General features: G+C 37.4%; 3 protein-coding genes across 4 annotated transcripts; 1 reads left to right on the top strand and 2 right to left on the bottom strand.

Moving 5' to 3' along the window:
- The first annotated feature begins 2,256 nt into the window (after positions 1-2,256).
- Positions 2,257-4,156, top strand: LOC127786833 (uncharacterized). Of its 2 annotated transcripts, none has more exons than XM_052314520.1 (2): positions 2,257-2,422; positions 2,595-4,156. In XM_052314520.1, the coding sequence occupies exon 2, from the start codon at positions 2,695-2,697 to the stop codon at positions 3,943-3,945; it is 1,251 nt and encodes a 416-aa protein (XP_052170480.1). In that variant the 5' UTR covers positions 2,257-2,422; positions 2,595-2,694; the 3' UTR covers positions 3,946-4,156. The 2 variants fall into 2 exon arrangements, with proteins under 2 accessions (XP_052170480.1, XP_052170481.1); XM_052314521.1 differs by having other exon boundaries at positions 2,262-3,546; positions 3,644-3,792.
- A 3,741-nt stretch (positions 4,157-7,897) lies between these two features.
- LOC127787618 (uncharacterized) lies at positions 7,898-8,899 on the bottom strand. The gene is made up of 3 exons (XM_052315679.1): positions 8,241-8,899; positions 8,042-8,141; positions 7,898-7,925 (listed from the first exon to the last, which is right to left on the bottom strand). The coding sequence occupies exons 1-3, from the start codon at positions 8,896-8,898 to the stop codon at positions 7,898-7,900; spliced, it is 786 nt and encodes a 261-aa protein (XP_052171639.1). The 5' UTR covers position 8,899.
- A 5-nt stretch (positions 8,900-8,904) lies between these two features.
- On the bottom strand, positions 8,905-10,023 carry LOC127787616 (uncharacterized). The gene is made up of 2 exons (XM_052315678.1): positions 9,336-10,023; positions 8,905-9,128 (listed from the first exon to the last, which is right to left on the bottom strand). The coding sequence occupies exons 1-2, from the start codon at positions 10,021-10,023 to the stop codon at positions 8,905-8,907; spliced, it is 912 nt and encodes a 303-aa protein (XP_052171638.1).
- Between the last annotated feature and the right edge of the window lie 10,714 nt (positions 10,024-20,737).

Raw genomic sequence — 20,737 nt, 5'->3', positions numbered from 1 at the left:
CTGTTATTCTTTTGTTTGCTTGTTGAGTCTTGTGACTCACCCTTACTTTATATTATTCTAGATATAGAGAAAGCGATGGCTAAAGGTAAGGGCAGCAATTTCTAAGTGACTAGGTAGTTAGTTGTACATGGTGGTCCCAATAGTCGGTCATGGGGATGTTTTTTGTGATTTTGGGGTACAAAAGATTACTAGTTGTGTTTTGAGTGTCATAATTCTTGTGCTCAGGTTCTGTCAAAGGGTGCGCGTATGTTGCCACCCTATTACCTTTTTGTTTGTGTGTATGTATTTATCATGCTTCTACTGTGCTTGTGTATTCTTTTTGCATGTTGTTTCGTCAGGGATTTCTTTTTGGTGTCTTATCTCTTTCTTTTGAGACTCTCGTTTGGGGCTCATGGGCTTCCAAGATCTCCTGGCAGGGGTCCTCACCAAAAGAAGCCTCATAGACTTCTATATAATCATCGTCCACGTAAGTAGAGCATGCATTCCTCTTCTTAAGAAAACTTATCTAGTAATCCTTAAGGAAAGGATATGGTAGATGGACCCTCACAAGATTGGCTCCCAAAAAACAAGACTAGTTGGCTAGAATAAGTTGCATCTCTTGAGGAGTTGCAAGTCCATAAACTTGCTTCACACTCGGCAAGACAAAAACAAAAAAAACAAAAAAAAACAAAAAACTCACCAAAATTCAAGAATCGAGATAGATTGGAGAAGACCAAGTATTTGAGAGAGTCTGCAAAAGACTGAGAGACCTCTAAGAGAAGTGCGAGTGAGTTCGCAAAAGAGTCTGAGAAAGGCTCTAGTGAAAAGTAAAAAATAATTTAACTGAGACACATTTTATAGGGAGACCTCAGAAAACAAAACAACAAAGGGTGTGACAATCTGGATTGCTCAGTGAAAAGCCTACGTAGGGCCATAATCGTTGGATCAAAAAAAAAAAAATCTAGTAGGTAAATATCCACCTTAAGGCAAAAAGTGACCCTCGTTAGAAAAAACCAAAAAAACCCCTCCTTATAAGAGTCTCTTGAGAGAACTACTTAGTAAAAATAATACTCTTCCTTTTAGGAGATCTTGAGGAAAATGTAGAGCAATTTATTTGTATATGAACCAAGACCCATTTCCCAAAACCCTACAAATGATAAGCCTAAAAGATACAAATAAAGTATAAGGTTAAAAGCTGCACAAAGAGACTCGAGAGACCTTCTCGATAGACTCCCATAAGGAAGGGCCAAGAACCTCCATGAGACTCTATAAGGTGTTGTTGCCACCATCATAGGCATTTTATCGTTCATCTTACTAGGAATTAGCATTTTGTGTCAAATAGAGTTCACAATCAATGGGGTTTTCTAGTGCACAGATGCACATGTGTGTGTATATGTGAGAGTGAGAGATAAAGAAAGAGACAAACTTAAAATAATCGTGAACAATCATCACTACATTGATTCTTATTAAGTGTTATTGTTATTCTAACTGACCCACTCTTTTTCTCTTTCTATCTTAGGTTAAACTTTATCTTAGGAAAAAAAATATATCACTGGAAACAACCATTTCTATTATTGTTGAGTAATCGATGTGAAAGGAAAAAGTGAAAAAAAAAAATAGAAGTGGAGGAGAGAGGTTAGGAAAGATAAAAAGAGGACAAAAAAATTTGTTTAAAAATATGAATAAAATAATTAGATTTCATATTTAACGGATTGATAAAGGAAATTTGTATTATTTTAAAAAATATAAAAGTGTTTGATATGTTTTCATCAAATTTTATGAATAATGTATAAAAATTACCTAAATTCTAAATCTTAAAATCCAAAAAATTTACCCCAAAAAAATTCACGCCCTTCGAAAGAAAAAGAAATGCACAAAATAATTTTGGACAAGGCCTGATCATCTCGGGACACGTGGCGTGCTGACGGAGATACATGGCAGATGCAGCTGGAGGCGCGTCTAAACCGGTAATTTCGCGGCAAACATAATAATCATATTTGGGAAGGATAAAATCGTCCTGTTATTTGTCGTTGGTTTATCCTTTGGATTATCACGTGGAGGAGTATACGACGTCGTAACTGCACCGCTGGCAGATCCTTAGGCTGGCACGTCGCGAATTGAGGAAGGGTTGCGTTTCTCATCCCCAATTTTCAAGTTTAAAAAAGTAATTTTGAAATATTTTTATTTTAATATTAATTAATTATTTTAGGCAAGAATTCAATTATAATACGAATTGGAATTCCCAAAACAGAGCGGTGGATTCTTATCGTAACGCCTCTTTCCTCCCCCCCCCCCCCCCCCTTCTCTCTCTCTCTCTCTCTCAGAGGAAGCTTCGTCGAATCGATCAAAATTCATCAGAAAAATCTTCTCGTCGATCGTCTTTGCTCATCAGCCAGGGCGCTACGACGAGCGCCGTCCTAGCTGAGTCGCTTCTTTCGAAGAGGTTTCTGAAAAATTCTCTCTCTCTATCTAGTTCCATACATGAATGAATGTGTTTAGGTGCATGTATCTTTGATTTTCGTTTTCCCTTTTCAATTCAGTCGTGTTAATCTGTTAAAGAGTCAATTCTGTTTACCGACTCTTGCTTTTGTGAAAACCTAATTTCTTGGCTGAAGGTGAAGGATCAAGTTTCGCCAGTTCTGGTCTGATTTGGGCTACTGAGGTATATTCACTACTAGGGTTTTTGTTGAGTTTTGACTTGGTTTGTTGCGTGTGATGGATGAGTATGCGACGGACGTTACTATTTTTGATCTTGATCTGAACGAAGAACCACTGGACCTGTCTAATGGAGCGGCGGCGGGATTAGGGTCTCTATTTGATCAATTAGATGACCAGGGTCGGATTGAAGAACGCATTCGGCAGCTTGAGGCTGTGTCAGCAAGGGCTAGGGAGCTTCAAAGGGGGCGACAAACTCAAAGCTCTCGTGGAACAAGTCATATATCGATTGTAACAACTGATAATACCAGCGGCGATGGTATGCTTCTTAATGTGGAGGGTCAAGAAATGCCGCAGGAAGGTACAGTTGATAGGGCAAAGAGTTGCAAACGGGATAGCTCCCATTTGGTTGCAAAGGCTTTGGAATTGGACGCAGATGTTAATAAGGTTGTTGGTGATGGGGGAGGGTTTTTCGATTGTAACATATGCTTGGACATGGCAAGAGAACCGATATTGACTTGTTGTGGTCACTTGTTCTGTTGGCCATGCTTCTATCAGGTGCCATATGTTTACTCAGCAGCTAAGGAATGCCCAGTTTGTAAGGGAGAGGTGACAGATACAAATATGATTCCCATTTATGGACATGCTGAAAATGATCACATGCCAGAGTCAAAATCTGGCTTGAAGATACCTCCAAGACCAAAAGCACCTCGGATAGAGAGTGTTAGGCAGCGACGTGTTAACCGAGGAATATCCCACATTCCTGTTGAAGAAGCACTTCGACGAATTACAATGGAGTTTGAGGCCAGAGGGGGACGCCCACGGCGTGATCACCATGGTAATATCATTGGGTCCAACCAAATCAATATGCACAATCAGGCTGCCACATCTGAGATGCATCCTGATGGTGAGGTAGGAGGCGGCGGTGGTGGTGGCCGCCACCATTCTCATCATTTGCTGAGAGCATTGTCAGAAACTGCTGATTCACTTTTATCCATTTCATCTGCAGTAAATAACGCAGAAAGATATGTTGAGGATGTGGAGGCAGCTATTAATGATTACGTTTTTGAAAGCAGTGCTGCCATGGCGCAACAAGAACACCAGACTGCAGAACCCCATTTGTCATCTTCAGAACAAATGCATGCTTTTGCTTCTGATGATCATGGAAACCTGAGACATTATACATCTATTGAAAGCAATTTGTCTGAGCCTCATCCCTCTTCATCTCCCGGTAGAAGAATTAACCATCCCAGGGCTTCTGATGTAGATAGTGGAGTTTCTCATCAACCGAGAAGGAGAAGAATTAGTTAATATATTTGTTTCTGCAATTTAGTTGTACTGCTAAAAGTTAAATGTTTCCCTTTTATATGTCATGGAGTTTCTGGCTGCTGATTTAAGTAAATTCAGAATCACCGTGCATAACTTTATTAGCGAACATGCTCCTTTTGTTGTTTGCTTGTTGCTGTCTTTAACTGCAAATTTCATGTCATACTATATCAAGGGTTTGGCTTTTTCTTAGCTATTGATTTTGTCACCTTTTGTGGGATATGTGTTGTTCATTGTGCAGCTCAGAACATCTGTAAACATAAAGTATCTTATCTTATTGGTAAGTGTTGTGAATCCCGTTGCAAGCTTTAATAGATGCATTTCTAATAGCATATGTGATTTTTACTATTGTCTTTTTTCAGTGATTGACCTCATAGATCACTAAAAGTTGGTACTAAAGATACTTTTGTTTTTCTCTCTTTTTGATGACATGATCAATTGCCTATGAAGTGGTAGAAACTTTTAAAGGCCCTTCAAAATGAAATTGCCATACTTTATTTAGTCATTCCATTTTTTGTATATAGGGCATGGGAAATGGTTTTTGGAATGACTAGTCCTATTGTTGCTATACAATCTTCCTAATCTCCAATTCCTTTTTAAGATGTACTGGGGGCATTTTACAAGAATCAAAGTATGACAGTTAAATTGGAGAATGTGTCAAAACATTGTGTATGACTTAGAATGTTTGGTAGATAGTACTAACATCTGCAAAAATATTAGAAATGAGATAAGTGGAGATGAAGTTATCACTATCGATATGCAGTTATATAAGAACATGTAGAATTAGAAATGAGATTATATGCAATAAGGTTGGAGTGACACCTAATGCAGATATGATGTGCAAGATGCTATTGAGAAGATTTGGATATGTGGGAAGAAGATTATGCCCACCTACGAGATGAGTGGATGAAAGTATAAAAATTTTATAGCAAAAGAGATAGAGGAAGACCACATAACACTTACTGGAAAACCTTTAGATGTGACATTGGATGTGATGACCTTACAAAATATATGAACATGGATGGAAAAGGTTGGAGAGCTAGAATCTGGTAGCTGATTCCATCTGATGGGATTAAGGCTTATGATTGTTGTTTCTATTATTGTTGCAAAACATTTATGGAATATAGGAGTGAAAGAAGATGTATTATGCAACTTTTCTTAGTTATCATCTTCTACTCTGATGCCTATGTTAAAACAAGATAGATGTTTTCCATATTGATCTTCCTTGCCATGAATTAACTTTGGACCTTGTCTGGGAGAAGAAACAACTTTTTTTAACAAAAGTTTTGAAGCTTTGTAACACATTTTATTGACCACTGTATCACCTAGATTTTAAATTCTTATAAACTTTTTAGGATTAAAATGAATATTTGAGATTGCAGTATGGTTTGTTGAATTGTAAATATAATCAGAACTGAAAGTTTCTGTACATAAGGGAACATAGTGTTAATTGATAAATCTTTAAGGTCCCACTTGATAGCATTTAGTTGGAAAAGAAAACATTTTCCAACTTGCATGGAAAACAACCCCCCCCCCCCCCCCCAAGATGGAATTTTTTATGAAAAATAGGTCAAACCATGCCTTAATGGTTGTACTATGGAATTCAATTCCATGGAAAATGCAGTGTGTCAAACAGCAAAGATGAAATTCAATTCCTCGGATGTGACATTTTTCATGGAATTTTCATGCTATCAAACACACCCTAATTGATGACTGATCTTATTACTGGTTGTGGCCTTCCTAGTATCAGGGTCGTCCTATGTATCACCGGAACGTCTTATCTCCTTCCTATTTTCATCCTGAACTTTAGTGTCCTCATTGTAAATTATGAGCCTGCTATCACATAACACACACATCTTTTTTTGTTTTTTTTGTTTTGGAAATGGACCACTAGATGCTGATGGCCATCAACTTTTCTTTCCTCAAAATTCTTATTGACCATTAAAACAAACACATGCTTAGTGCTGTATTATTCTGCCTTCTGGGGTTAATTTTCATATATAACTATTGTTGTAACCATGTTTCAGGATGCATTACCTGGAATCTATCTTTGAGATTGATATGTAAAATGTATTAATGTAAGCCAATGTAAGATATATAGACCCTTGTAAGAAACTACTTTCCTGATTCTCATGATGGGGTTTACAGTTATGCCATGGGAGTTCATTTTGAGATTTTACCTGCCAATGTAGGATTTATCTGGTGCTGTCATCTCTTAATTTCTTCATCTGAACAGTTCAATCTTAAGAAATGGTTTCTGTGTTTGGGCATAAATTGACAGCATGGCATGTCGTGTAGCCATGACGAAGCAGCGCACATGGTTAAGGACTAGCATGAAAGTTTATATGGTTTTGGAATTTTCTCTACCTGATATGCACCTGTGCCATAACTTTTTTCATTCAAATTGTGTATTGAAACACAAAATTTGGTTCATAGTAACCAGAACCTGAACCTATCGTGATTAGTTCCATAAAATTAGACCCAGAATCAAACCCATCACAAAGTAAAACCGGACCAATCCATCCCAAGAAAAATCAGGTTGGGTCATGGTTCCAACTTACAATAAGTTCACAGTTTGAATTGGGTCTCTCAATTCAGAAGGAATTAGTGTTGTGACTTTGTGAAGAAATTAGCTCTCTAAGATTAGGTGTGAGCATTCAGTCAGTTCAGTTACTGAACCGACCAACCGAACTGCTAAAACTAAATAGATCAAAGTTTTGTAAAAAACCAAACCGAATCGATTGAACAAACCAAAAAATTGAAAAACTGAAAACCAAGATAACAGAAAAATACAAAAAATCGAACCAAACGAAAAAACTGAGCAAACAAAAAAAAAGAAAAAAAGAAACCGAACCGAACAAACCAAAAAAACTCCCAAAAAATGAAAAAAATTGAACAAACCGGAACAAAACAAAAAAAAGTGTAAATTTTGGTTAGTTTAGTTATTTCGGTTTTTTTCAATACACAAACCGAACTGAACTGAATCGAAATTGCCAAATTTGATAACCGAACCGAACCGACCCACTAAACCAGCAATTTCAGCCAGTTTGGTTCGGTTATTTTGGTTAAACCGAACTTTTGCACATCCCTATCTAAGATGGCATTAATAGCAGTCTACTTTTCATGGAGAACTTCTATTTTCCATGAAATTAAATTGAGATTAGAGACAGCTTGCATATTAGTTGAATTCCAGTTTGCCTGCATCAAGTAAAAAACTAATTTCAATGTAATATAGAGTATTAACATAATTGTAGTATCTGAACCAGTGTTCTAAAAGGCGCTAGGCGCTACTCGGGCGCCCGACTGGGGCCTAGCGCCTAGGGCGCCTAGGCGGGGCCTAGGCGGCGACTTGGAAAATAGTGTTTTTTTTTTAAATTTTTTGATGCAATTTGATATCAAGTAAACCAAAGTTGGAATAATAAGTGAAATAATGAATTTAAACATTAAAAAACTTTAAAAACAAACTGTTGTAGATTAGTACTGAGGTTAAGATGACAAAAACAACAATAATACAACATAAACATTAAAACATATATGAAGAATCTAAGTAATATCTAGTTATCTTAGTGGATTTCTTCTTCTTCCTCTCCATATTCTTCTAGCACACGATCTTCATCAGACTCAAAATCAAATTCATGATGCTCTTGTTCATCTTCTTCTTCTGATTGAAAATCATCTTCATGAAGTTCTCTCATCCTAGAACTTCTTCGAGGTTGAAGCATGTCGTCTGCTCCAGAAGCTTCACCAACCATTTCCCAAGTGAGCCCCATACCAGGCTCAATTTCTTCATCATCTTCTCCATCAACGATCCATCCTTGTGCATTACTAGCATCACTAGCAAGTAGCACATCAACATTCCTCTCCTTCTCCCTTTTTTGCTTGTTCATCAGTTTTGCATTAAATTGGACAAAGACTAGATTGTTCAATCGATTAACATCTAGTCTATTTCGTTTCTTCGTATGTATCTACATGAAGAAAATGAAAGCAATATCAATAATTCAATATAAATGATAGATAACTAATTGATTAAAATATTGAAAACACTTTAAAATATGCACTAACCCCTTCAAAAGTATTCCAATTTCTTTCACAACCGGATGAACTACTAGTTAACGAGAGGATCCTTCTCGCCATTCGTTGCAAGTTTGGTGTTTGATTTCCATAAGTCATCCACCATTTAACTACATAGGTTAAACAAATTTGAAATTTATACACTAAACTAATATACGATAGAAACTAAAAAAAAAAAGTCCTAAGGATTAAAGGAAGGAATTTTATACCTGGGTTATAATTATCATCATTTGTTGCACACCCTTGAATTGCCCATGACTTTCCAAAAACTCCTTCTTTGCAAGTATATTTTGGCAACTCAACATTTAAAATATGCCCTTGCATGCGATCATCACCATAAAAAAACATCTCTACAGCATTAAAAAACCCATCCATCAGTTCATTATCAAATTGCATATCCATATCTTTGAACAAATAATATGGATTCAAAAGGTAAGCCGCAAAATGCAATGGACTATCTAGCCTATCTTTCACTCTTGCATCAATAATTTCCATAATAGGCAAATAGTTCTTTTCAAGATTGTTTAGGGCCTCCTTAATATCCTTTTTTGCCTGATTAATCTCTCCATATAAAAAGCCCATAGAAGGCTTCTTATCTGCATCAACAATTCGAAGCACCCTCATCAAAGGTGCAAAAACCTTAAGACATATAGTCACACCATTCCAGAAAGCAATACTTAACACAGTTGCATAGGCTGCTTTCCCTTTAACAGTCTTTGACCACTTGCACTCCTCCCACTCAGAGCTAGTAAACATTGCCCTCAATTGGCTCTTTTTCTCCATTAAACTTTGTAGAGTAAGGAAAGAAGAAGCAAATCTAGTGACACCTGGTCTCACTATATCCCTCTTCTTTGTAAATGACCTCATTAAGGATTAGGTCTTATGATGTGCATAAATAAAGATTGTCAAACTCTTGGCTTGATCAATGACTTTTTTGTACCTTGGCAGTTTTCCAATGCTTTCAAGCATTAAATTGATGGTGTGAGTAGCACATGATGTCCAAAAGATATTGGGTCTCTTCACCTTCAATAACTTTGCCGCTCCCATATTGTTGGCAGCATTGTCAGTTACCACTTGGACAACATTTTGTGGCCCAACTTGCTCAATGCATTTGTCCACATACTCAAAAATGAGTTCACTTGTATGTTCCTCCTCTGAAGATTCTTTAGAAGAAAGGAAAGCAGTACCGGCATTAGAATTAACACATAAGTTCATGATGCTCCTTCTTTTTCTATCACTCCAAGCATCTGTCATAATGGAGCACCCATTTCTTGCCCACTCTTCTTCATGCTTCTTTAACAAACCTTTCATCCTGTCAACTTTCCCCTTTAGCAACGTTTCCCTCAACTGGTATTGACTAGGAGGATTGAAGCCTGGCCCAAATTGACCAACTGCCTCAACAAACAACTTGAAACTGTCATTATCAATGGCATTGAAAGAAATACCGTGCTCATAGACCCACCTAGCACAATATTCACGGACTGTCTGTGTCCTCTCTTTAAAGAGTGCTTCATTGATATTTTGTTGTCTTTGTGTCATTTTTACACTTGAACCAGCTTCAGGGCTGATGGAGCTTGCAAATTTATCCATAGGGCCAAGTGTGCGGGGTGGGTTATTACTCCCTAATTCTTGCAATTCATCATCGCCATTCCCTTCCCCCTTTTCAGAAATATTGACTGTTGATCTCATCAGATCTTCTTCCTTTTTCTTATTCTTCTTTTTATTCCTTGCCTCCTCAATTGCATTCTTGCATTTGGCTCTATCATCTGGAGAAGCTTTTGGACATGCAGACACATTTCCAGAAATATGGCCAATGTGTTCTTTAACTCGGTAAACACCGCCAGACATCACCTTACTGCATAACTTGCATTTGACTTTGTCCATATTCTTGGGATTAATTAGCATCCCATACTTCCACCCCACATCATTTGACTTCCTTTTAAGAATTGAGACGGTAGCGAACGATGCTTCCGTACTCCCCGTTCCAGACATCACTTAAACTGAACAAAATCAAATTTGAAAATCATGTGGAAGTCAAAATCAAATCTGAAAATCATGTGGAAGACAAAATCTGAAAATCAAATTTGAAAATCATTGCTAACAGCCTAACACAAATCTGAAAATCAAAGCTAACAACCTAACATAGGAACTTAACATTGCTAACAGCCTAACACAAATCTGAAACTGAAAATCAAAATCATGTGGAAGATAAAATCTAAACATTGCTAGTGAAAGACATGGTTAATAAATCTGAAAATCATAGATGATGGTTAATAAATAGTTTTAAATACATAGTACATACTACATACTGTTAGTGATGCTTGAAGGCGACAGATTGAGAGAGAAAGGGGCTCGGCGGTGGCAGAACACAGAGGAGAGGCGGTCGGCGGCGAGGGACGCGGTCGGCGGCCGGTGAGAGAGGCGGTGTGGTGGCCGGTGAGAGAGGCGACCAGTAAGAGAGGCAACCAGAGAGGTTGCTCGGTGAGAGAGGTGGTGCGGTGAGAGAGGCGGCCAGACAGGTTGTCGTTCCAGCGAGCGGCGGCGGCGGGTCCGGCGACGGCGAGGAGGGGAGCAACCGGCGACGCACCAAGATGAGACAACGAGAGGCGAGAGAGAGAGGAGGGGGGGAAATCTGAAATGAAATGTAAACCCTAAAAACGATCTACGCGCTTAACTGAAGAAAAGTGTGGGGGGCGGAGGCCGCCTAGGGCTGCGACTGGCGGCCGCCTAGGCACGCCTGGAACCGCCTAGTCGGGGGGCCGCCTAAATGGGCCGCCTCCCCCAAAAGCGCCGCGGCTGGCGGCCACCCAGCGCCTAGGCGGCCGCCCAGCCCGAGTTTTAGAACACTGATCTGAACTGCAGTAAGGTAATGAAGTCATGGCCACTTAAATAAGACAATGATTTCATTAAATTACTACAAGTTTTCTAAACTTTGCGGCAATTTGTTATATGGTATTATGTAAGTGAAATATGTACACGACAGCCTGCTAACTTAATTGTGCTGAACAGTGCCTTCCTACTTGTTTGCTCATTGTTTTTGTAAGGAAAAAATCAGTAAATTAAATAAATGACATGCTAAATATAAAAGACATGTTAAATCAATTTTCTTTTATGTATACTATTTTTTATTTATTTTCTTTATTATACACTGGTTTAGGTTCGGTTTATAGACCCGAAGGTATAAACCCAAGACTGAACCACATGAAAGAACACCTGGACCAAACCGAACCAATGCATTTGGGCCTACCTAGACACATGGACACCTCCTGATCCTAGAAAGGGAGAGTGAACAATGAAACATTTTTTCTCTACATGGCTCATCGGTAGAAAATTAAGTATGAAAATAATTCTTCCCAATTTAAGTTTTATTACCATCTAGACAATCCAAAAATGAGCAATGAAATAGGCTTTTTATCAATCTAAGTTTTGCAGGTTGACAGCAAATGAATGAATTTGATGAGATACACGGTATGGCCAAATGCTTGGGTAAGTAATTTGAGGTCTATGCCAAAGGTGATGTGGAACTGATGCCTTGATATTATTTTTTCTTTGTACCTAATATTTTGAATGTTTGTACCTTTTATGTGGTTCTTTCCTTATTTTGGCCTATTATTGGTACTTACAGATGTATATTACCAGTGTTATTAAAGGCGTGCCTAGGCACAAGGTGCACCTTTGGTGCTTGGAATTCTCTCAGGTGAGCTCAGACCAGCCAGGTGCGCCTAGGCCCAGCAGGCCCTTAGGCAACCTTGGGCTTAGCCGCGCTTGGCTTTTTTTTAATTGCTTTTAGGATTTATATTTACTGTTTATTAATTTATTTATTTTTTTACTATTTAGGGTTTATATTTATTGTTGTAATTTTTTTAAAATTAACTTTATCTAATAGAATCCTAATGGGAAAAGGAAACTTTTGAGATACCAATTCCAATTATTACTAAATACTAAATAAACAATAAATCAAAGGAAAAAAAACAGCATAAGAGTCGACAACTGTAATAAAAAAAAAGAAAGAAAACTGAAGAGACTTTCAAACCAAGCAACGCAAGAACTAAAGACTCTCCTTTCTTCAAATAGCACAATCTCCTTCTTCAAGCTTACATCATCTCCCTTCTCCAAGGGCGGATCCAGAAATTTATGTAGGGGAGGCTAAAATTTTTTTTTAAGGTATAAAATTACACATCACAAATTTTGGGGTGGGTTAAATTTTTTTTTGACTGAATTATTAATAAAATTTATTATTTTTTACATTAAAAATTAATTTTTATATTAAAAATTATTTTTTAATTGTGAGCTGCCCTGGGCAGCTCATGCATGCATCCGCCCCTGCCCTTCTTGAAACGACACTCTGTTAAGGTAAACAACAAATGGTACAAAGGGCAAGTGACACTAATATCTCTAGGTATTGGAGAGGAAGATGATGTGGAAGAAGAGGATATTGGAGATGATTCTTCTAATGAAAATATGGAAATGTTTGATCTTGATGATGATGATGATTTTTAAATTATTTAAAATGCATAATTAGTTAATCTTAATTAGGATTTAAGACCTGTATATTGTTTAAGATTTAATTTAAGTTGACTTAAAGACTTTTAAATTGCATCTTTGGGCATTTTTTATTGTTATTTTCGTTATATATATCCCAACAATATATTTTAAAATTTCTTACAAAGTTTTTAACTTTTGGGATGCTTATATGCAGGTTGTTGAAATATGATGGGATGTGTTTTGCTGAAATTTGCAGGTATATACCTTGTTTTAATATTTTTTTTAGTTAGTATATGTTGAATTTTTTAATTTTCTTGATAACATGTTTGTAAATATGTTATTAAGAGTTAGGACTTATTTTATACCTTATTCTTCAACTAGAACATATATTTTCGTTTTTTTTAGGTAGTATGCTCTTAGTATCCACCAAGCACCCGCCTTGCCTTGTGTCGCGCACCTCAGGCTCCAACACCCTTTGTGCTATAGTGCGCCTTGGGCCTTTAATAACATTGATGTTACCATTTGTTAGGATTTGCATTAGTTAGCATTCAAATTATTGGGAGAGGATTTTAAATGTAGTTAGAAATAATTTTGCCTTTTATATTTTATGAGTTTAAAATGTAACGGAAATAACTTTTTATAAGTTAGTTTCCAGCAGTCCTTTTATTTCTTGTATTTGCATTTAAGTCCTTGTTGTAATCGTCTTTATCTCTTATAAAGAGAGGTGGATAGGTTCTTTGTTAAGCATTCATTCAATCATTCTTTCTGATTATCTTGCACGAACTCTAGAGAGAATTGAGAGAGAGCATCGCTCAGTCCTTGTATTATCGAGAGGGGAGGCTATTATTCATAGCCAAGAGTGTGCGAGAAGGAGTGCGATATCCTATTGCTTTCTAGTGGATTTTGTCAAGGTCTTCGGCAGTCTGGATGTAGGGCAATTTATGCCTGAACCAGGATAAGTTTCTTGCCTCTTTTACTTTCTGTTAATGTTTTGATTCACTCTTAATATCTGTTAGTCTATTTCGGTTTCTAGTGATTGTGAATTGGTTGTGAGAAGTGAGGTTTCTTGTGTGATAATCAGTCCTGTATTTCACACCATTAACACTACCAATACCAATCCTTAATATCCCTATCTGGGATTGGTGACATGAATTTTAGCTCACCAATTGTATTATATATAGAATCTATGTTTAAAAGATTTGACTATTTTAATGCTAACTATCGGCTATATAATGCAACCCTCGTTTTCTCAAGCTTTAGACTAGCTATGGGAGAATGTATTACCAACATTAGAAGTATTGAGGGGATTATTTAATTGACAAGTGGAGTTACATGTTTATATTACCAAATCCATTGTAGCTGGCCCTCATTTTTCCAACATCTATGTTCACATAGTTCAAGTGTTTACCCCATTTCTCTTTATAACTTGGATTATAGCTTTTTTATTTGCTCAAAGAAAGATAAGAAAGGTACAGTATGTTTGCACTTGTCTCTAAACTGTAGTTTACTTCATTAAATGAGTGGCTATAGTTGTTTTGATGGCTCAAAAGAAAGAAGACAATTTTATGGAATGTTTGTAATTGTCTATAGATAACGTTATTGCTTCATGAAATGCATGTTTATGTTGGAAGATAGCAAAAGCAATGTTTTAAAGGATCTAGTTTTCTATCTTTGATCACAGTTGGAAATTTCTTAAGCCTTCTTAAAGAAAATATATGACTTTTTCAGTTTGCTTGTTTTGATAGTTTGATCCTAAAGTGAATTAATGCAATCTATGTTATGTGGCTAATGCAAATGAGGTCTTTCATGTATATTAGTTTTCTTGTTAACCAGGTGGGTTCATACTATGCCCTCATTGTTGAATTTAAGTGATTCATATCTAGAGATATCTGGCTGCCGGGCTGCCACATAATTCTAGATCTTACCGTATTTGACATCAAGCATTATATATGCAATGTAGATTTGTGAGTGTGCTAGATAGAGAAATTTGTTTTATTTTTTTTAGGACTTTCAAGTTTTAATTCTTGAATCTTTGAGGTTGAAAAGATGGTAGATGCAGGTTTAGAGTATTATTGTGGAAAAAATCAAGCATGAGAGATGCTGCATATTATTGGAGGCAAGCCAGGTGGGTTTGAATCAACAAAACTGAGGGATTTCCAATTAGGATGTGGTGGTTTTGCTTCTAAGGTCATGTAATCATCCTTTGACAACAGTGCTTGATTTGATCCAACTAGACTGATGATAGGAGTCAATCTATTAAATGAATTCTTTGCCTTGGGTCTCTAGTCCTAATGTTATAGAGCTTGTTAAGATATGATGATTTATATATATTTGACATCTGTATATATATACACTACATCTCTATATTATAGTAACCATATATCTAGTATGATATGTAGAATATATGTAAGACATACTTTCCTTTGTGGTATTATAAGTTCGTGTATATAAGTGATGTACATATGATTCAATGGAAATAAGGAGAAATATTTTTACCCTTTTACATGGTATCAAAGCCCTAACCCTAACCTTAGTTTAGAAGCAGCAACCACTACCACCATTGTTGTCCGTCACCAATCTTTCTCAGCTGTTAGCCATTGCAGCTATTATCACTGTCCATCTTTGGCCTTGTCCCTGTTGACGGTTGTCCTTATACGACTTGTTAGATTGCATTGTCAACCTCCTCGCGCTATTGTCAAATCACGCTGGTTGTTTCATCTCCCTTGCATCAGGCAACCCAGATCCTAGTTGTCTCAGTTATTGACTGACTGTCTTGTGCAACTCCAGATCGTGCATCTCCTTCACACATCTTAGATCTGATCTCAATAAATGGTAGCCAAAGCCAACAATACCCTAGTCATTCTCACTGTCCTGCATTTTTCTGACATGTCTATTATTACCACAGGGAAATTTAATGGTTGGAATTATTCTACATGGTCTTTGGCTGTGGATATTTGGTTTCTTGGTCAAGGACTATCACTTAACCAAGAATGTTTCAGATATTCCTATGGACAATCAATTGACTTGGAAGAAAGTGGATGCCCAATTATTATGCTTGCTACGAACCCACCTTGATGCCTAGTTTTTGCCCTCTTCATGCATGCAATGACTTATGGAATCATGCTAGTGAGTTGTATACAAGTGGCATAACTTGTATCTATGATGTTATTGGTGCATTATTTCCTCTACAATAGAATGAGCTGATATGATGATCTATTTGGGTAAGCGTCAACCTTGAATTACTAAATTGAATGAACTCATGCCATTCAATGCAAAAATAAAAAAACAAGAGCAGCATGATCAAATGTTTACTGTTCTTTGCCTTCATGGGATTTGATCCAAGCTTGAACCTATCAAACATTCTAGGCAGTACTTCTCTTTTGCCCTTGACGAAGGTCTTTACTAGATTACTTTTGAGCCTCGTCCTTTATTGTTTATCATGGTGGTTCATTTCTTGGAGAACAATCTTCACTTGCCACTACTTAAGACTAGATCACATTCTAGTCATGGAGGCAATGGAGGGGGATCATGGCAGTGGACATGGACAACCTCAATTCCAATGTGCCTAATATAATCATCTTAGCCACACCAAGGAGACTTGCTATGGCCATGGTTTCCCACCTCGCATGGCTAATACAACTCAAGTTGCTAGTGATAGTCAGAGACCCAAGATACAATTGGTGGCTCCCCTTTAATGACTATCTTAGAGGGAGAGTGATCAATTCCTTCAGTTTTGTGCTGCACAACAGGCTACTTCTTCTATTGCATCATTTGCCACACTAGTAATCCCATAACATGTTTTACACAATCCTCATCTCTTAGCTCATGGATTTTTGATTTAGGTACTACCAACCACATATCTGGTAGTAGTACTCTATTCTCTCGTATTCAAAGCTCGGGATCTCCTCCTACCATTACATTGGCTAATGGCTCCCAAGCCTTAGTTAAGGGGTATCAGGAGAGTTAGACCCTTTTCTACATTGTCGTTGTCCTTTATCTTACATTTATCACAATTTACCTTTAATATACTTTTCGTTAGTCAACTTACTTGAGACATTGACCATTCCATAACCTTTTTGTTTGATTCTGTCTTTGTCTAAGATTGAAGGACTGGGCAGATAATTGGCATGGGGCAAGTCTCGAGGATTATATTACTTGTCTCCATCTAGTCAATTTGTTGTTTGCACTATTATTGCTTCACCCCTACAAGTTCATTGTCGTATAGGGCATCCAACTTTGCCAATCTAAAAATGATGGTTCCAAGTTTATCTAGTCTTTCGTCATTAGAATGTGAGTCATGTCAACTTGGGAGAGATAGTTGTAGTTCATTTCCCAGTCAAATAAATCAACATGTTAGTTCTCATTTTTACTTGTTTATTCTGATGTTTGGGGACCTAGTCATGTTCCTTTAAAACAAGGGTTTTGTTACTTTTATTAATGATTTTTCACGAACTACTTGGGTATATTTAGTGAAAAATCAATTCGAGTTATTTTCCATCTTCACTACCTTCTATGTTTAAATTTGCACCCAAGTTAATGAGTCCAATCACACTTTTCTTAGTGATAATGCACTCGAATACTTGCCTGCACCCTTTATTGTGTTTTGAGAGGAGAAAAAAAGTATCTAATAATTTTATTCACAATGAGGTGTGTGTGTATATATATATAGCAATTTACATGGTACAACCATGGACAACATATCTTTCTAATATATATCTATAACACTATCTAGCATATATATATATATTATATATGTATAATGAAATGAAACAGCTAGGGCAGAAACAAAACCAGGAATAACACAAGCAGGATTTTCAGCAGAGAAAAATAATCAAGCCTCTCATTGATTCTGAAGATGAGCTGCTTTAAATAGACAGCTCATGATAAAAGACAGCTCATAACAAAATACATAACTACCGCTTATATGAGCATAAAACTAACTAAGGAGAATAAAGAACAACATATGTAAAACAGAGAGAGAAGCGCATGACATTTAATACTAAACTACTCCAACACTTCCCCTCAAATCAGACTCCATTGAAGTTGAGTGATCGGATGGAAACAATCTGCCACCATCTGTTGAACCAGCACATACAGGAGATAATGTCAAACCAAGTCTAGCTCGTAAAAACTTGAATCGATCTCTAGGTAATCCTTTTGTAAGAACATCAGCAACCTGATTAGCTGTAGGAACATATCTAACCTCCACTTCACCATTTTCCACTTTCTCTTGAACAAAATGAACATCAACTTCAATATATTTGGTTCGAGAATGAAAAATTGGATTCTTGGACATGCTTTTGGCAGCTAAGTTATCACTCCATACAATAGGAACATCAGCACATGGATAGCCTAACTCTTGAAACAATGTTTTCAGCCACATTAATTCAGTCACACCCAAGGCAATAGCATGATATTCAGCCTCTCCTACAGACCTAGCAACAACAGTCTGTTTCTTAGAACCCCAAACAATAAGATTCTTGCCAAAATAGACACAAAAGCCACTGGTAGAGCGCCGAGTCACCTTGCAGCCAGCATGGTTTGCATCAGTGTACACTTGTAAGGACAAATCATCTCGTGAGGGAGAGAAAACCAAGCCCAAGCCAACTGTGCCCTTTAGATATCGAAGAAGACGCTTACAAGCTAACCAATGCTGCACCTTAGGACAAGATAAAAACTTTGTTAACTGTAAAAGCTATGTCTGGGCGAGTATATGTCAAGTATTGCAATGAGCCAATGAGAGTTCTATACAAAGAAGGATTGAAGAATAGTTCTCCTTCATCTGTTAATGAAACTCCCGCAGCCATAGGAGTATCACATGGCTTGCTATCATGCATAGCATCCTTTTTCAGTATGTCAAGAACATACTTAGTTTGAGTGAGGTAAATACCACTGCTGTCTCTATAAGCTTCAAAACCCAAAAAATAGTTCACCGAACCAAGAGTCTTAACAGCAAAATGAGTATCCAAAGCTTTAATACATGACTTAAGAGCATCATTATCAGAACCAGTGAGTAGAATATCATCAACATAGATCAACACATAAAGCACACAATCAACAGTCTTCTTAACAAACAAAGATGCATCCGATACAGCACGAACAAAACCCCATGATTGTAAGGCTATTCTCAGCTTCATATACCAGGCTCTAGGAGCCTGCTTCAGCCCATACAAAGACTTTTGTAACTTGCATACATGTGTAGGTAGCTGAGTATTAACAAAGCCCTCAGGCTGGACCATATAAACTGATTCAGTTAAGTCTCCATTGAGAAAAACATTATTTACATCAGCTTGTTGGATGTCCCAACCATAGGTAGCTGCCAAAGCAAACAAAACTCGAATGGTTGGTGCCTTAACAATCGGGCTAAAAGTTTCAGCATAATCTACACCTAGAGTTTGATGAAATCCCTTAGCAACCAGCCTGGCTTTGTACTTAAGAACAGAACCATCAACATTGTATTTCACCCTAAACACCCACTTACAGCCAACCAGATTCATATCCTTAGACAGGGGAACCAAATCCCAAGTATGATTTTTCTGCAAGGCTGTATATTCTTCATTCATGGCCTGAACCCATCGTGAGTCTAAAAGAGCCTCACTAACAGAACTAGGCTCAACGGAACTCACTAAGGCATGAGGAGAAGGAGCAACTAACTATTTGGACTTGGATCTGGTGACCATGGGATGAAGCGAGGGAGCAGGAATAGTTTTGGATGGCTTAGGTTTAGACTGAGGTGCGGAAGTAGATATAGGACGGGGCACAAATACAGAGGAAGAAGCTGGATTAGATTGCAACTCCTGTAAGTGTTCTGCAATCGGAGAGGAACATCTCTTTGACTACTAGATTGTGTGGAGACCGGAACTGGTGCAACCGAGGGACACCTGGAAGAATTAGAATGAGTGACAATAGGTTCCAGAAAGGCAGTAGAATACCCGTGAGGAACATATGACTTAGACACTGAAGAAATAGAAAACAAAGAAGAATAAGGAAAATCACTAGGATTAAATTAGACATGCCGAGACACATACACTTTCCCAGATGGATGCAAGCACTTGTAACCAGCTTGAGTATGACTATAGCCAAGAAAAATACACTTGGCAGAATGAAAATCAAACTTATGACGATTATATGGACGGAGAAAGGGAAAACAAGCTCAGCCAAAAGGTTGGAGAATGAAGTAATTAGGTTATTTATTATACAGCATTTCAAATGGTGTTAAAGACTTGAGAAGAAGAAGGAAGCAAGTTAATAAGATGAACTGCTGTTTGAAAAGATTCCACCCAAAACCGAAGAGGCATATGAGCACGAGACAACAATGTTAAACCCATTTCAGCAATATGTCTATGTTTGCGTTCGGCTACACCATTCTGCTGATGAGTATGTGGGCAAGTAAATCTAGATTGGATTCCATGGGTTCGAAGATAAGGTAAGAAAGCTCGGAATTTCCCCCCATTATCAGTTTGCAAAGCCTTAAAGCTTAGTGTTGTATTGAAGTTCTGCAAACTTATGAAAAATAGTAAAGGCAGATAAGGCATCCAATTTAAGCTTTAGGGGGTAGATCCAAGTATACCGAGTCTATGCATCAACAAAGATGATGTAGTACCTATAGCCTTCTATAGACAAAACAGGGGCAGGTCCCCAGAAATCAGAATAAATCAATTCCAAGGGTTTAACAACAGTGATATCATGACTTGTAAAAAGAAGCTGACTTAATTTTCCAATCTTACAAGAATCACAAAACGACAAATCTGAACCTGAGCAAGAAATTCCCATTTTATTCAATATAGATTTGAGTACATTCATAGAAGGATGTCCTAACCTATCATGCCATTGTTGGCAAAGTTTAGTATGCTGAACAACATTTACAACATGTGGAGACTCATGACAAAATGAGTTTGACCTTGTACATGTATCTAGTTTATTACATGTATTCGAAGGAAATGCAGAAGGAACCAAGGAAGTTTCTAGGGATGAAGCAAAAATGCTGCCACCAGCAGAACAAGAAGCTGGAGTCAACTGATAAAGCCCATCCTTAAGGTGTCCCCGAAGCAGCACCAGTCCGGAAGTTTTGTCCTTAACCAAACAAACATTTGAATCAAATTCAGCCACAACATTATAGTCATGAGTAAGCTGAGATACACTAATCAAATTTTTCTTCATACTAGGAACATGGAGAACATTAGGTAATGGAAGAACTAAATGTGGTTGAGACTGCAAATAA

Source organism: Diospyros lotus, chromosome 12 (genome assembly GCF_014633365.1).
Source record: "Diospyros lotus cultivar Yz01 chromosome 12, ASM1463336v1, whole genome shotgun sequence".
NCBI classification, from domain to species: domain Eukaryota; kingdom Viridiplantae; phylum Streptophyta; class Magnoliopsida; order Ericales; family Ebenaceae; genus Diospyros; species Diospyros lotus.
The sequence above is the reverse complement of the archived record's forward strand: the minus strand, read 5'-3'. Positions and strand labels throughout refer to the sequence as shown.

Coding starts and splice junctions, on each gene's coding strand:
- LOC127786833 (XM_052314520.1), top strand. CDS start 2,695: ATGGATGAGTATGCGACGGACGTTACTATTTTTGATCTTGATCTGAAC.
- LOC127787618 (XM_052315679.1), bottom strand. CDS start 8,898: ATGAGGTCATTTACAAAGAAGAGGGATATAGTGAGACCAGGTGTCACT. Junction 8,142..8,240: donor TGATGATAATTATAACCCAG/GTATAAAATTCC, acceptor TAACCTATGTAG/TTAAATGGTGGATGACTTAT. Junction 7,926..8,041: donor TCATCCGGTTGTGAAAGAAA/TTGGAATACTTT, acceptor TTCTTCATGTAG/ATACATACGAAGAAACGAAA.
- LOC127787616 (XM_052315678.1), bottom strand. CDS start 10,023: ATGTCTGGAACGGGGAGTACGGAAGCATCGTTCGCTACCGTCTCAATT. Junction 9,129..9,335: donor GAAAGTTGACAGGATGAAAG/GTTTGTTAAAGA, acceptor GCATTGAGCAAG/TTGGGCCACAAAATGTTGTC.